At 39.4% G+C, this 16,566-nt stretch overlaps 1 protein-coding gene across 7 annotated transcripts in view; it reads left to right on the top strand.

Moving 5' to 3' along the window:
• Positions 1-6,929: 6,929 nt before the first annotated feature.
• Positions 6,930-16,566, top strand: part of slc44a5b (solute carrier family 44 member 5b) — a 32,739-nt gene continuing 23,102 nt past the window's right edge. The window contains exons 1-4 of one of the 7 annotated variants that reach the window (XM_044199655.1): positions 6,930-7,283; positions 8,480-8,532; positions 12,086-12,144; positions 12,569-12,708. In XM_044199655.1, the coding sequence (XP_044055590.1) occupies positions 7,247-7,283; positions 8,480-8,532; positions 12,086-12,144; positions 12,569-12,708 (289 nt within the window). In that variant the 5' untranslated portion in view covers positions 6,930-7,246. The remainder of the gene's footprint in view (positions 7,284-8,479; positions 8,533-12,085; positions 12,145-12,568; positions 12,709-16,566) is intronic. The other 6 variants (XM_044199657.1, XM_044199658.1, XM_044199659.1 and 3 more) reach the window with 6 other exon arrangements.

Below are 16,566 nucleotides of genomic sequence, written 5' to 3' on the forward strand. Positions count from 1 at the left end.
CTGCGCTCCTCATGGTCCTAAACTACTCACTTCCCTGTTTACCTCAGTTTCAGGGTTCACTGGGGGTTCATGAGATGGTAATTACACACATAACAGTATGATAATGTGCAACACGCAGTCACGCAGTAACATTCCTATTCAGTATTTTTTTTGGGGGGGGGGCTTTGTGGTTCTCAAATGTGTTTATATTGTGCAGTTGTATGTATCTATATATCTGTATCTATATCAACTTTCTAAAATATTCCTATACAGCTTTTACTTGGCACAATTATCAAATGACAGTTGTAAGTCTCAACACAGCGTGAAATAGCTCATTTTCTCACAACAGTAAATGCATTGTTCACCGCTTTCATACAGAATCACAGTTATTTTCAAATGGCCCATTCAGTCTGAGTGATCAAAATGGGTAAGACTGTTTCTCTAATGAAATGTATTATTCTCAGATGTGATCAATTTGCCCATTGTGTAAATCCTCACATCCAAAATCTATCCAAGCATCATAACTATCTATCCAAGCATCATAATCTTTCAAACATTTAAGTTTCGTATATTTCAGTTTCTCCCACCCTACTCCCCATGTTTTCAATCAATCTGAGGATTTCTATTCTTCGTGGAGATGGCAGGTGTTGGGTTATCCTTATGACCATATGTCTCTGCTGGGAGCAATGAGTGCTGCATATGTTTTCACCACAGCTATCGGATGTGAGGTAGACGAAATGCTGGATATTTTACATTTTGTTTTTCATTTATTTCTACAATAGTTCTTAAATTACATGAATGTGTGACCTTTCTCTTTACTGTACATTGCTACCAGAGCTTTCATTGTATGATTTCTGTTTTACATATGTGTTACTGGAATGTGCTTACTGTACTGTGACTACAAAGGGGCTCATTGACAGAGTAAATTGATTTTCATGAAACGCATAATAAAGATAATTGTAATAAGAAATGAAATACAGAAACACAATTTTCAGTGGACTCTCATATTGTCACACTTTCTTAGATTTCTTGAGTTACACAGTGATAAAAGGAAACTTCATTTTGGTAGCAGTGATTGGCTGGCTGATGATATTTTGTTTTATGTCAACATGAGTTAAATGTTTTGAGTGAGTGACAGCCTTTTGTAGGTCAGATGCAGTCTTGTGCTGCACAGTATACACTGTTACAGTTGCACTTGTTGTTTCATAAAATATACATCAGATATTGAGAAAATATTTCATTTAGTTGCCTTATCTTGTCTGTTTTGTAATTTTATTGCATCGCGCTGAAAGTTATGATAAGATTACTATAGTTCTTCAAAGGGTATTAGTAATAATACAGAATATACAACTGTTCTTGGTAAAGTGCATCACCATCATTCAAGTAGATTTTGGGACATCCCATTTAAGGACAGGAAACAAATTTTCTCATTTGTCACGGCAACCTGAGCAGCTAAAGCTCCTCGTGGGAGACAGATTTGCTGGAGGCTGTAATCTGGTCAGGAGGAGCTGGGAAATGGGAAATGAGCCTTATTATAGACGCCCTCTGAGCTGGCATCATTGTGTTCATTTTCTAATGTGTCACTCCAGTCATTTGTCAGTAAGTTTCACTTCACAAACTGAAACATATCGGTTGGCTTTGTGGGAATTGATAAGTAATTCATCTCAAAAACAACACCGAATATCGCGGTCAGACCAGCTGCAGTAAGAAAAATCAGGGTAGCCTACTTAAAAGCTACAGTGGGAACAGCATGTCTTCCCTTTAATGTTTTTGCCCAGATTTACACAAGTTTAAACAATTGCCTTTTTAGACTAATTAGCTTTCTATCTGAAAGCCAGATACAGTGATTCATATAGAATATGATGTGATACAGGAAGACAACACAACATATTACAATGCAGTGAAATGTATGATATGATGCAATACGATACAGTACAATATGATATGATACCACACAATATGAGACCACACAATATGAAGCAAGACCAACTAATATGAAACAGGCCAGAGTGATGTAAGATAATAATATATAATATAATATAAAATAATTTAATATAAAATGAGATTCCATCATTACATTGTAAAAGATGATATTTGTTGACATTAGATTATCTCTAGTCAGTCAGTGGCAACCAACCTGGGGTTCAGCACACCTAAAGGGGTCACAAGATGATTAACAACATAGGAAAGAAGAAGAAAAATGATTTCTGCTACACAAAATTAGGGTTGTTTTTTTCTGACTCGTTATTTTTTCAAAACAAAGCTTGTTTTGTGAAACACTGGAGAGTTTTCCCTCTAAAAGCATTTAAAATGAAACAATCTAAGAAGCCAAAGTCACTCTTTGGTTGAGCTTCTAGACATATGACGAGGGGTCCCAAATAGGAAGTGCTTGGTTATAAAGGGTCACAAGGCAAAAAAGGTTGACAACCAGTGCTCAACAGCACAAACACATCAGGAAAACATGTAATATCACCATGAAAGAAAGTTCTTTGAATGGAAATCATGAACATTTTATTTCTACAGCATTTGTCTCATACAAAGTAAAAAGTGCTTCAAAATAAGATAACATACATACGTATGCACATATAGTACAGTACACACAACACAAAAGTTTAATTGATTGTTTAACCAAGAATTGAATTTTAATGTGGCTTTTTAAAAAAAAAAGATCTGCAGCTGAGTGAGGGTAATTGTTCCAAAGTTTGGGAGTCCTATGCACAATGTTTTGATCAAAAAAAAAAAAGATTTCTTAAGGTGCTTTGTATGAGACACACAAGGACATGAGGGAGACAGAGCTCTTACAACTCATAACAATCATTTTTGCACATAAATTAAGGTAATAACAAACAATACACACACTATAAAACAAGTCTTTAATTTAGCCTTTGCACAAGTTAAAGTTTCTGAGGACAACAGCTCTAAAATAGAACCTGTTACAGACCCAGCTGATTTGTTGGTTTGACAGCGATCAATAAAACTTTAAATTCAGTCCTACATACAAATGGACACCTGTGTGAGGTTGCTGAAGTGGAGATAACATTTCTTAAAGCTCTTGTTAAAGTAAAAGCCAGTTTAGTTATATTAGTCATATAAAACTATGATGCTGGAAACATTGTAGGAATGTTGATTATTTCCAAAAGACATGCTATATGTAATTTTCACACGTTTTTTTAAATGACTTTTCCCATTTTTCTGCCTCTTCAATGTTTTCTTTGACACCATATGGCCATGTCATTAGTAAAATAATTTAAATCACCAAATTACTTGTGTCACTGAGAAGCAGCGCCTCATAATGCACCTCGTCATTGTGAATTCAGAGGATTAGGTGTCTGGCAGTCTGTGTGTTTTGATTAGAGGTGTCCCTGAGGTCTCAAATGCATCTCAAAACACAACTCCGGGGAGCACACACAACACACACACAAGGGCAAGGCAAATGTCTGTGGAACAAAACCTTTTTTAATTAACTCGAACATCTTATCCAGTGAGGCGCCAGACGGCTGCCTGCCTATGCTGAGCCAAATACAATGCAAGTGTGAAATAATCTGCTCTGTTTGCACCTGTTTGCTGTGCCAAAAGCAGTTTGTTTTTGCTCATTGCAGTGTCCCCAACTTGAAGAGTAAATGCCTCTGAGTGTCTGTAAAGAAACTAAACCAAGACTAAAAGTCAAGGAACTGTGAGTACGTTCCCAACTTTCAAAGCTGTTTATGTTAAAGTGCTGTTACAGTGGTACAATATATGTTATAAGATGCTGTCAGATGCTCGATGAATATGCAGGTTTGGTTCAGTTTATTTTGGCACACAAAATACAGGTTTATACCAACAGTGACATCTCAGAACTGTAGCAGCCAATTAGTGTGATGCACCGAATCTTTACATGAATTTTATAAGTTTAATGGTAAAAGATATAAATTGATATATTGTCTTCACCAGAATTGTCTTGTTGGCAGGGCAGAAATACCTCAAAAACAGCAATTACACCACTGTATACATTTTGATGTGCATTTTAACATACTGCTAATATAAGCAAGAGAGAGCAGTAACTGGACCAATTTCTATTAAATGGGCAATATTAGCCTAATAAACATTAGGCATTATGTATCAATTTAACTGTAATACCACTATATGTAAATCTCTAATGCACCTGCAGAAAACAAAGGTGGAGGTGGAGGTGGAGGTGGAGGTGGCGGTGAAATGTTATTGTACTCTCCAGTCCAGACAAATATGTGCACTTTAGCTTTGACACAAGTGTGAAAAGAGAGCATCGGGAGATAGACACAAGCTTCATGTCCTGCATTTTCAGGCCAAGAGATAAACCATCTTCATTCTCTTTGTAAATTGTCTCCGCTTACAGACCGATCACTGACTCATCGGCTGGAAACCCTACCAATCACAGATGCAATTTCCTGTTACCCACTGTGCAATATATGTTTCTCGCAATTGTTGTGTTTATCCAATTGATTGGGGAAAAAAACTTCCAATCACCTAGTGCCTTATCTCTGTATCTCTGTTGCTCGTTTACACAGTGATGCTACGGCTGTGCAGCATTACTGAATCACTTTCTTTATGGTTGGACTTGGGGGGATTTCAATTTTAAGAAGTCAGCACGGTTGATTGCAACTGCAGCAATTGTAACCACTTAATGAAAAAGAAAAAGGGCGATTGTGTTGAGAGCATCTCCTTCTGCCTCTGATTATTAAAAAAAGCTCTCTCACTATCCAAACTGCAAACTGCCACAGAGAAAAAAAATACCTTTTGTTTCAGAAAGTGGAGAAAGGCTGCAAACCAAACCAGCACAAGATGTATCTCTATTTGTTGTGCACCTTCTCAATTATGTAATTAACAAGCTGTTGGCATCCATCATTTTCACTGAATGACAAGCAGATGGGCTGGAAAATACAGTTATTCTTAGAGGGGAACACAATTCACCTATGAAATGTGTCATTGTTCATCAGCCCTGTTCATTAAAAAATGGAAATTAGTTGAAAAAAGAACATAGACAGATAGATAACAAGTTCCCTAACTCTGTCAACCTATTTTCTCTTTTAACTTACTAATTCTTGTAGGTTTGCACATATGAAGGCATAATACACCAACGCTATTTACTTCTGATAATGTAGGGATGCACACAACAGCAGACAGTATGTTACCAACTGAGCTATAAAAATCTAGGGTCCATCTGGCTGTGGTATCAATCTATTTATAGCATCAAAACCCAACTACATCAGACGTCGATAAAAAGAAAGACACATTATACTGAAAAACATAGGACTGAGAAACAATCCTTTGTATGATGTGCTGTTGTTTCACAACCTTTTGTATCAGACACACCAGTGGGTCTCTGTAGGATCTACAGTTGATCTGTAGGAATAGTTCTAGGCCATAAAAGGTTGAAAACCACTGTCTTAGACCTGTGTCACCAAGACAAATTGTTCTACATTTACTGTATTGCACTTGGCAATAATGTGATTCCGATTCTCCCTTCGTGCTACTGGCAGTGATCCTGCCACATCAACATATGATGTGTCCCAGGGAAGCCAGTCCCTTCTTAATGACTGGCCTTTGGCAACCTGAGCTTGAATTACTTTCATCCACAGAACACTAAGAGAGACATGATGTCAGTGTGTAATACAAATTGCCTGTCCCATTTCTAATCCAATCTTACATATGAATACATGAAATATTAATGTTTTAAATATTCTGTCATTAAAAAGGGATAATGTTTGGCGATGTGCAATTATTATTCAGGTAACATCCAGGTTGAATCCCTTAGGCTGCGGCTGTCACAGAAGCTTCTATCTTGATCTTACTTTGTTAATATTGTATGAAAATCTCACCCTGCAGCTCTTGGATCATCCCAGTTATTGTAGATGATTTCCAGTCTCTGCTGCCACTTCCTGGTTACACTCACTATGGTGGATTCTCAAAACCAAAGCAATGTGTGTCTGTGTGGGAGTGCAAATATGGAAAGCACACACTGTGTGTAGTAGTGCTGTACTTAAGCATGATTTAGTTCTCTTCTTGAGTATTTATGTTTTCTCAATCCATACTTTTACTCCATTTCAAATGGGAAAAGTTGTACTTTTTCCTCCACTACATTTGTCTACATTTACTTTGTAGAACAATATTAAACCTGCAAAATATATAACTCATAAAATGTTTAAATTACCCAACAATAGACCTGTACTTTAAAGGCCATACACACCCATGGACTACACACACACGTGTTTTCACTTATTTTTGCCTAATAAGACTCCTCTCAGGACCACGTGGACGTGTAAATACTTGGCTTGATTTACATCTCTCTGTTAGTTTTGTTGCACCTGTTTGGATGGGATAAGTTACACGTTCATCGGTATAATTAGTTCTTGAATTCTGGTGACCTTAAGTGATTCCACCCAACTTCAAACTAATCAGCCAGAATAAGTGGAAACGCCTGTGTGGGTGTGCAGGACCTTTACGTAAACTTCTAATGAAGTGTTTTTCCAGAATGTGTAAATTCCCTATTCCCCGAAAAAAGTCACCCGACAGAAGTTTCAAAAAAAAAGATTGCCTGTGATTTTAACAATAGTTATACATAATGACTTCACTTGCACCTGTGTCTTATGCCTTGATACCCTCCCTTTTCATGTAGGCAACAGATATGCACCCTCCCGAGCAGCATATGACGAGAATACCATGCTGCTGTTTAGATTGATTGGGGAGGTAGAGAGAGAAAAATATTTGCAATGTCAGAGAAAACCCAGCTGGGGTCAGTGTTTCTCCACCGGACGCCTCAGCGATGTCACTGCCACCCAAAAATACTACCTGCAATGTTGGCTGTATTATTAATCAACCAAAAAAGCAACTTGGAAAACACCGCCCTTCTTGCAGACACAGGCAGTGTACGAATCCCGCGGTTCTCTAGCATCATTGATATAAATCCTACACATGTTCGAGTGAGCGGACAAACTGCACAAAAACGGTGTGGGTTTGTGCTTTAAATCGCATCTTAACAAAGGGAAACATGACACCCGGCAGCAGCTGCCACGGTGCTCAGCGTCCCCTTTAAGACCGTTTTGGAATAATTAATGACGTCGCGCTGTAAACACGACTGACGCTCAGCTGCGTGGCCGAAGCATCCTCCAAGAGCCCAAGACCTCTCCAGGTTCCTGTGCTTATTTCTCGACGGGACCGCAGAAAGGCATCAAAATAACTGCGGTTCACCTCGACTCTCATATGCGGTCTCCAAAACCAAGACGTCGGTGCTGCATCTGTCCTACGAAGTGCCATGGCTAGAAAGACGGACATCCCATCCTCTTTCTATGGTGAGTCGGTTCGTCTTTGTTGTTAACGCCAAGATGTTTTCCCTTGTTCTGTGTAACGTTATGACAGCAGGATATTACGGTATCTTCTTTAGCCTGAATGATGTTTGACCCCTTGCTGTGATTTACAGGGACGTTAGCTAGCCTGCATTGTCAGTTGCTAACTATTTGGAGGCTATTTAACGGTTGACATCAAATACGCAGTAACGGTAGAATAACGTTTTAAACGGCTAAACGGCTATTTACGTTCGAATAAGTAGCCCAACGTCTTTTTTTCGTGTGTTTCTTTAATCTCTCTCAAGAATGATCACTATCCTTAGCGTTACCTGGTTAACTCCAGTGATGTAGTTAATCATTTTTGCCATGTATTGTTTACCTGGTGTGTAGTAGTGCTCGCAATAGGAGACTGTTAACACCAATAAGTCTTATCACTTTCCTCCTTCACCACGTCTTTGTTGAAAACGCAGAGGTATTTTCCTCTGTAACTAACGTTACTGTGTAACGGTATGACAACAGAATAACAGTTATAATGTTAACGGTATCTTCGTTAGGGCTGCAACTGACGATCATTATCGATTAATCCGCCGATTATTTTCTCGTTTTCTCGTTTGGACTAGCTATAAACTCTCAGCTGAAAGTGAAAAATGTCCATCACTGTTTCCTAAAGCCCAAGATGATGCCATCAGATTGCTTTGTTTTGTTCTAGCGGTTAACACCAGCCAAAACCCCAAAGATAGTCAGTTTAAGACAAAGAAAAGCAGCTAGCTAGCGCTAATCATCAGCACTGAGAGGCTGGCATTAGGGATATTTGGCATTTTTGCTTGAAATACTTCAACAATTAATTGACTATCAAAATAGTTGAGGATTAATTTTCTGTGAATCGATGAATCCACTAAGCTTTCAGCTCTAATTAGCATGGATGCCCCTTGCTGTGATTTAGTTAACTACAGAAATGTTAGTTAGTTTACATTGGCTATTTAAAGGTTGACATCAGCGGTTGTTTACATGAGTAACCTTTTTTGTTTTGGAGTGCTTCTTATTTATCACCGTACACTGGCTGAAAAACGATCGTATTTCTTGGTTAACCACAGTGATACAATTATTTTGCCTTGTATTGTTTGCATGTGTAAAAACGTGCTCACAGTAGGAGACTGTTAACAACATAAAATCTTATCTCCACTTTCCTCCTTCTCTTCTAGCCCACATTGAAGATAATTACAACATTGTAACAACTGCAGTCCAGGTAGTGCAGGTAGTAAGGAAGGATTTAGAGTGTCCAAGCTGCATTTTCGCAGCTCCAGGCGTATGGATATATTTAATCCGTGGGCAGATTTTCTGTCCATTAGCCTGTATTAGTAATCATGTTGTTTATCACAGCAATATAATCCTTGATCACCACCAGATGCCAGACAGTGTCTTTCCTCTCAAACAAAGAGTCACTCACAGTACTGTTGATTTTTACCATACTGGTGGCTTTTTGAGGTTTGCAATACTTCAACAGCTAAAAATATTTCATTCTATATTTAGTAATCTTCCATTTAATCATTGAAATATAAGTATTTACTTTCACAATTGTATTCTTGTTGTCAGCATACAGCTGCTCTCAGGCTACTACAAGACTATCATGGGAAACTTGCCATTGAAACGCAGACTAAGTGATACACCACACTGACAGGACTGATGGTTCCTTTCAATGAAACATTTCTTTACAAAAATATTATCAGAAAATGAAGCTCTGCAGAAAATAAAATGTCATTGTATGTGGCTGTAGTCAATGAGTAACTTCAATCATGTCTACACTGATCCAATATCTCATATTCACCAAAAGCCAAAGGTAGACCCAAAACATATATCGGTTAATCAGTCCAGCCCCGGCTATAATACGCAGCACTTTCTGTAATTATTCATATTTTCATGTCACAGTTGTCAGTGTCAGCACAGTCTTCCACATCGTTATCAGTTACAAATGCATCATATCCATATCTGTCCAAGTTGTATTTAATAATTACACCCAAGATGACTGTCAAGCAGGCTTGATCCTTAGTAGCTGTACAGTTTTAGAGTGACACGGGCATTGTCAAATCTGCTCCTGACTGCTCGTGATGGGAAAAGCTACTGTGTCTCCCTGTTATTTCCCCACATGCTGACCCCTCAGACCTCATGACTACAGCAATCTGCCAATCACAACTGCAACCTGTCAGCTGTAGTTGATTCTCACTGCTCTCCGCAAGCATGCAGCTCACCACTGGGGCCTTCAAACCCTTCCACTCCCTGTTCAAAAGTTCAGGCTGGTACTTTACAGTGTACCATAAACCTGACGTTAGAGAGTATGTGTAAAGTGTTGTAGGTAAACATCTTAATGCAGGTTTGGAGTAAAACAAAAAGTAGAGCTTGTGTATTATTAGTATTATATACATTATTTAGATACAGTGACTGTGCATCATTAGAGAAGCTGATATAATAAACATATACTTGCATATCTTCTATTGCTTCAACACAAGTGCTGCTCTCCAGAGAGAATTACATAGAATATAGTTAGACAGTTTAATTAAGGAACTTAATTTTGCCTTAACAGCGTCCAACGACCTAGCCAGTGGAGCATGGGATGGGGTTATGGTGCCTCCCTGTGTTTAGGTCAGCTGCTTTATGTTATTGGCTCCCTGATGCTTTTGTTCCATCAGTTAGCTTGGCAAAAGAGCAATTCAGAGTATTTTGGTCTCACAAGTGAGCAGAGAACGGCAAGATGAATTTTACATCATACACTTCCCCCGCAACTAATATTTCACACACATTTGTTTGCATTTGTTTTTAAATGTGGACTAAATGTGTGGTGCAGAGTACAGAAAATCACATTTGCTGTTGCTGGTAATGTGCCCAGCACTTCTGTTTTTCTTTAGTGGTTCATTTCCCTTATTCCATAAGATATAGAGGATGATTCTGTCCACTATATTATTTCCGGTTCCGCTAGCTGGATAGATCTTGTCCAACTAGCTAAACTGTGTGTCAGTCGATTCAGTTCTGCAAAATTAAAGAAAGCTGGTTTTCTTTCTAGACTCGCCACATTGCAGTGACACTCAGTTGTCACAAAGGAAGAAATAGAAAAAGCAGAGACACCAGTTTCTTTCTCACGCATGTTTTGTGGAAGAAGTGCTAGTGTTCTCACTTTTTTTCACAATAGGAACCCCTCCTACTCTTTTGAAAGTTATCAGTATACATTTCTGGAAAATGTAGGAAATCAGGATGAGGGACTGTCATGATGCCATTCCACGATAATATTGAATTATAACCTAGCCCTAACATAAAGTTGGATTTTTCTTTTAATGAACGTAAATTGCATGTGTCCTTGGAAACACTTGGATAGCATAAGTGAGCCATGTTTTAGCAGCTGGTCAAACTACCTGCCATCCCATCATTCACATTCAGCAGTTCTCCACTTGCACTACATCCCAGATTCAAGTGTACTCTCGTGGCTGGTATATTATATAACATTTCTAACTATGTAGCAAGTGTTCAGTGGGCTTATACTGTTCTGCTGAAATGTTCAGTCAATCAGAAAAGTAGAAAAATAGCTCATAATCATTCTGTGACAGGTTTATAAGTAACAATTTAGATATGAGTTCAATTCACCAAAGAAAGTGTTGAGTCGGGTACACTGTTAATTAACAAATTTCTCGCATGGGCAGCTTCCCTAAACGCTGCATTTTTTTACTGAGTCAATGCAGAGTCTTGACAGAAAGCTCATAGCCTGGGTTTAGAATCAAACATTCACAGCCTCTTCCTGTGAAATTGCAGTCAGAAAAGGTTGTGGCTCAAATGGTCCATTTTGCACCCAAGACTAAGTGCTGTTATGGGCTTTTTAAGTGTCACTGTCCTCTGCAAATACTCGTCTCAAATGAAGACCAATGGTCACTCCGTAGTGCTCCTACACATTTTATTAGTCTTTATGGCATTTCTGCTCATTATTTTTTAACAAGGTTATGTTCTTTTGCTACTAATTTCATGTGTCTTTTCTCAAGCAATAACTGTGTCAGTGCCTAGAAGTTTGAAGTATATTATTCACACTAATGATAGGGTGAGTCAGTAGATTTCAGAGATTCACTTCTGCACAGTGGCAAGCACTGGATGGTTATTTGTTCCAGTCTGTGAAAATGGGACATTTAGCTGTGACGAGGCTTTCTAGGCGACAGCAAGGAGACTTTAAATTTCCAATTTGCGGTACAAATATAGTCAGTGTTTGTTTATGACTAGAACTAGTGATTTATGAAATGCAACCGAAAGATACACTGGGAAATGAGACAGATACAGCTACGTTCATGCTTGACATGTAGGTTTTGAGTCTTGAGTGCACAGTGAGAATGAAATGACTTTTGCTAAATGATGCAGCTAGCTTTATCGAAACAAATTAATCATTATCCTAAGAACAAAAGAGACACCGTGTTATGATGTTGTAAACATGCTTTTTTTTTTTTTTTTTTTGCACAGGTGAGGGCCTTGCATTGCACCTTGCAGGTTTGCTCAGACATATCAGGGTTTTAGTAGCTTTCACGCTTATCTGAGTTTGATGTGTGCATTCTGCTGAAAGGCAGAGGTTAAGAGGATTCCCCTGTTGGAGAACACAGGCAGTGAAGTGATATTAATATTGACCAAATGAAGACATCGGCCCTCCCTTAAGGTGTAGAAACAAATTGTACTCCTACCTAAAGGAGACTATCACCTGGTTTAGGAAATCCAAGTTGTATAACTAGTGGTATAGAGTCATTAGATCACATGAGTACATTAACATTAACATTTCTTGCTATTTCTAGCAACCAAAGAATCAAGATTCAAACTCTGTGATGTACTGTGACACACACATATTCACTAGGTAGGTGAGAGTCTGACTCTGTGAACTTAAATATCTTTTGTGTGATATGTTATTTCCACATGACCTTCGACTGTGTACTAGTTTTTTGTCAGTGCAAAGTGCACACAGAAAATTTACAATTGATCAAAAACAAGGTTGTGGTAGTGAACATGTTCATTATAAAATGTGTTATAGCAAAATTTCATCCTTCCTACCATTAGGAATCTGGGCCCAGTTGCATCCTGGCTAACATAAAACTTTAATGTATAAATCAGTCTTTTAGTCTGTTACAGAGTCCTAAAAATCTCATTTTCCTAAAACATGCAAATAAATCTGCCTACAGGGTGAGATTATTTACAGTAACCTGTTTTCAGTGCAGATTAACTTGCACATAGTTTTGTGATACTAATGGAGCAATCTGCCTTATTCTGTCTTGGTTTTTCAGGATACCAACACTAATTTCTACACCATACTTGACTGAGAGGAAGCTGTATAGGAAAAAAGTGGAATTAACTGCGAAAGTTTCACGACAAGTCTTGAATACTGAACATGAGACTAAAGAATGTTGTGTGTGCACTCATAAAGGTGTGTAGATGTGTATATTTGTAGGTCTGTATAAATGTGTTTCTTCACCTTGGTGCGAATATTGCATATTTGGATATCAAGATGTGGCCTGCCCTCTTATGTTTAAGTCTTTATAAATCCAGGCCAAAGCCGGTTGAGCTTGTCACTGATCTACAGTAGCAGTAGCGTCTCGTCTCACAGGAACACAGCGCTGCCTCTGACATGCCTGGAGGATCCCACAGAAGTAACCAAGGTCACAGAGCCCCAGCCACAATACTGCTACTTCTCCAGAGCAGCAGGCTAGCTGTCAGCGTCTGACACTCTCAGATGCTAACTCCCCTCATTGGGGTCAAGTCCCAACTAGGATCCCACTATTCTCAGCATTTGAGGGGATGTCAACAAGCACTGTGTCTTTGCTTCCCTCTGAAAATCTGCACAGTAAACACGGTTCATGCACTGATAGGACTTAACCCAGTGGGCTACCAAAACAGATATGCCATGTACTCAGTCCTCGACCATCTGCTAATAGTTGAGAAGATCCCAAGGGACTCTGCTAAGTAAACCTAAACCAGAGATCTGGATGCTGTTGTCTTGTCTCAATAAGGAGACAAGCACTTTAAAGGTTGTACTGTTCTCCAGAGAGGGAAAATAAGAGCAAGGCAGGAAAGATGTTTTTGGATACAGAAGGGTGATAGAAAAAAGGCAGAGAAAAAGAAAGTTATGGTGCTTCATGGAGAGTGTTTTTAATATTATGAAGAAGGGGGAGCCATCTGGAGCTTTTTAACTGCTTTGATTCTTTCAGAGATTGATTCCAAATCTATCTTTCTTTTTCTTTTCTGGGGAGTGTGAGAGACTTGCATGATCAACTGTGAATGTGTGTATGTTTTGTGTGTGTGAGTTAGGGTTAGTGGAATGTGAGAGTGTTGCCTGAGTCAAGTGAAACCTTGCCAGTGAATTTCTGCCCCCCATCAATTCCTCTAAATTGTGTGTGTGTGTGTGTGTGTGTGTGTGTGTGTGTGTGTGTGTGTGTGTGTGTGTGTACTTGCTACATAGTGAAGAATGACACACGTTTTGTACCTACAGAGTGAGGGCATTTTTGGAAAGTGAAGACATTTTTGCCGATCCTCACAACTTCAAAGGGCTGTTTGAAGATTAAGACTTGGTTTGAAAGGTTAGGTTAGGATTAGATTATGGTTATGGTTAGGGTAAGGGTTAAGGTTAGGCATTTAGTTGTGATGGTTAAGGTTAGGGTAAGGGGCTAGGGAATGCATTATGTCAATGACGGTCCTCACAAAGATAGAAGTACAAGTATGTGAATCTGTGCCCTATAGACTACCCCATGGCCTCCCCCCAGTCTTGTATTCTATCACAGCTTTACCGGCCCCTTTTATCTTTACGGTAGTGATCCACCCAAGCAGATTTGTTACTTGTGTGCCACTTGTTGTGTGCCCAACACTATGTTGCAGGAGAAACTTGCACATTGCAAATTTTTAAATACAGACTAGAGGAAAACAGAAAGCCCCAAAGCCACGGTACTGATGTTGGTTTCCCTCTATGGATTGGCAGAAGCCAGCGCTTTCATCAAACATGAATGAACATGCTGTATACAGCATTTAGACTTACAGACTGAGCCTACCCTGCTGAGCAACATCATTATGCTGAATTTTAAACATTTCTATTTTATCTTTTTTGTTTCTTTGTAGCTGGATCTAAGCCCAACATAGCTTTGACAGAAGTGCAATCTCACAGCACTTCACTCTCTTGAGGTCTTGGAAATGTTTATGAATGAGGAGAGTAAAAACAACAAAGTCGTTTCCAAATGGCCTCTCTGACCCAACCCATGTAGAGCACCTGCAGTGTTCGAGCTGTTTGCCTGACCCCGGTATGAAAGAGGCCTGTGTTGGACAGTGGAGCCTGGGGACACTGGTGCCTGTGTCTGCCCGTGTTGATGTGTCTGTGTACTGGATGTATTTACGGAGACGAGCTGAGAAACGTAGCGAAGGGGGTGCTCTGGAAACGGTATAGGGAAAGTGAAGAAAGTTTTACTCTGGAGGGTGTGATGACAACACTGTACTGTATGATTAATATCCCTTCCCATTTTATATTTGACAATTATGTGCTTTATGTACTTTAATTTCTTGACTTGGATTTTCTATATGTGCTGTAGGCTGATGCCATTTAATTAGCTGGTTATCTTTGCTCTCACATTAACAAATCTCACAGTATCTGCAGTGGTATTTGCCACATAAAGTAAAAATGTGTGTATGTGTGTGCACATAATCCCTGAGCAGTCTAACCTTGTGATAAAGTGTGCCACAGGAGTTAAATGCACAATTTAGTCTCCTCCCAAATTGTGAAATATAAGGCGATGAACTGCTTCTGTGACTTTCCTCTGAAGCTTTATCACTCCAGGCCGGGTTACATCTGGCTCTCTTCCAGCACAGGCACTCTGAAGTTGATTCTCAGCAGTCAATCTCAGCACATACTTCAGAATCTGTCTGACAGAAGGTATGGACTTCAAATTGAGGCATTGTCACTGTGCCATTCAGTCTTTTGAGAACTTTTATTAAACCTCTATTGGTGGAAGGAATTTTAACACATCATTTTTATGTGTGTCACAGACTTAGAATATGATGTTAGGTCCTCACCACTGTTAATTGATCCATAGATCTTGTTGCTATGGCAGAATAGCTGTTCAATGGGATTGGGAGCGAAGATTACTGCCAAAGCCTTTGTCTGATCTTGATGTGTAATTCCTCACCCCGTCCAGCCTCATTGCCTCAAAGCCTTTGATTGCCACCATGATTGTTGTGTTATGCGTAAATCTTTCAGTCACAGTGGCATTATCCAACACTACGTCAATAGAGGAGACTAGCAGTTAGTGGAGCTAACAGTGACTCTAGCTGTCCCAGTGTAGCATGCCTGCCAGGCTTTTTCCGAATGTTGTTGACTACAGACCCTCATTCAGCCTGACTACAGCAGCAGCACACATCCAGTCCACCAGCCTCATCTCCTGCACTGGCAGACTGCAGTGCAGTCTAAACAGCCGTCATCTAATGCAGAGTCTGCTGGTGTCCAGGCATCACTGATGATTTTCATCACTCTCTTTTAACCCTTCATTGAAATCTGTTTTGTGGGACAGAGGAAAGTACAGCAGCCTGGTGGAAGTTGGTGTAGTGAGTAGGGACAGCAGCTAAAGCTAAATTTAGCTTAGCTGAATAATCACATGTTCTGTCACCTGGATGTTATTCTGTTAGAAAGAATGGGTTTGTAATCCTCCAGAATATTTTAGTATGTTGTACACTATATTAGAAAATGTTTGTTGTCTATTATTATGTTTATTGGAGAGTACATTTGCACAATCACGTTTTGTTTTTGAGTTCCCTCTGGCATACTGTATTGACAGTTTTGTATTCTGGCTTTTGATCAACATAAGGATCGCCCTCATTTTTTGTCAGCTGGCAGGGGACCTTACTGCCTGCTGGTCCTCTTGCTGGACTTACTGGCAGGCTCCACAACTCCTAACAGTAGGCTGATCAAGAAACCACTGACATGACTCTGAAAAAAAGCTCTGCTCACTGACACTCACTGCACCACAATCTGTCCTCTCACCACTGGCTCTCTTTGATCTCAGTGTGATTCAGCTTGCGCTCACCATATGGACTAACCTGTTTTTATCACAATTGCACTTGGAGCACTGTGGAGACCTGCATGTGTTTTTGAATATTCACACAACCTAGGAAGATCCTAGAAAGGATTTTTTAAATCCATATCAATTCAGCTTGCGCTGGGACCAGTCTAGTAGCTAGCTACGTGTTTTGCTCACCCCCAGCAGCTGTACCTGTAATTAGCTCTGATGTGAGCTAATGTGATGCAGCC

Source organism: Siniperca chuatsi, linkage group LG6, assembly GCF_020085105.1.
Source record: "Siniperca chuatsi isolate FFG_IHB_CAS linkage group LG6, ASM2008510v1, whole genome shotgun sequence".
Lineage (NCBI taxonomy): Eukaryota > Metazoa > Chordata > Actinopteri > Centrarchiformes > Sinipercidae > Siniperca > Siniperca chuatsi.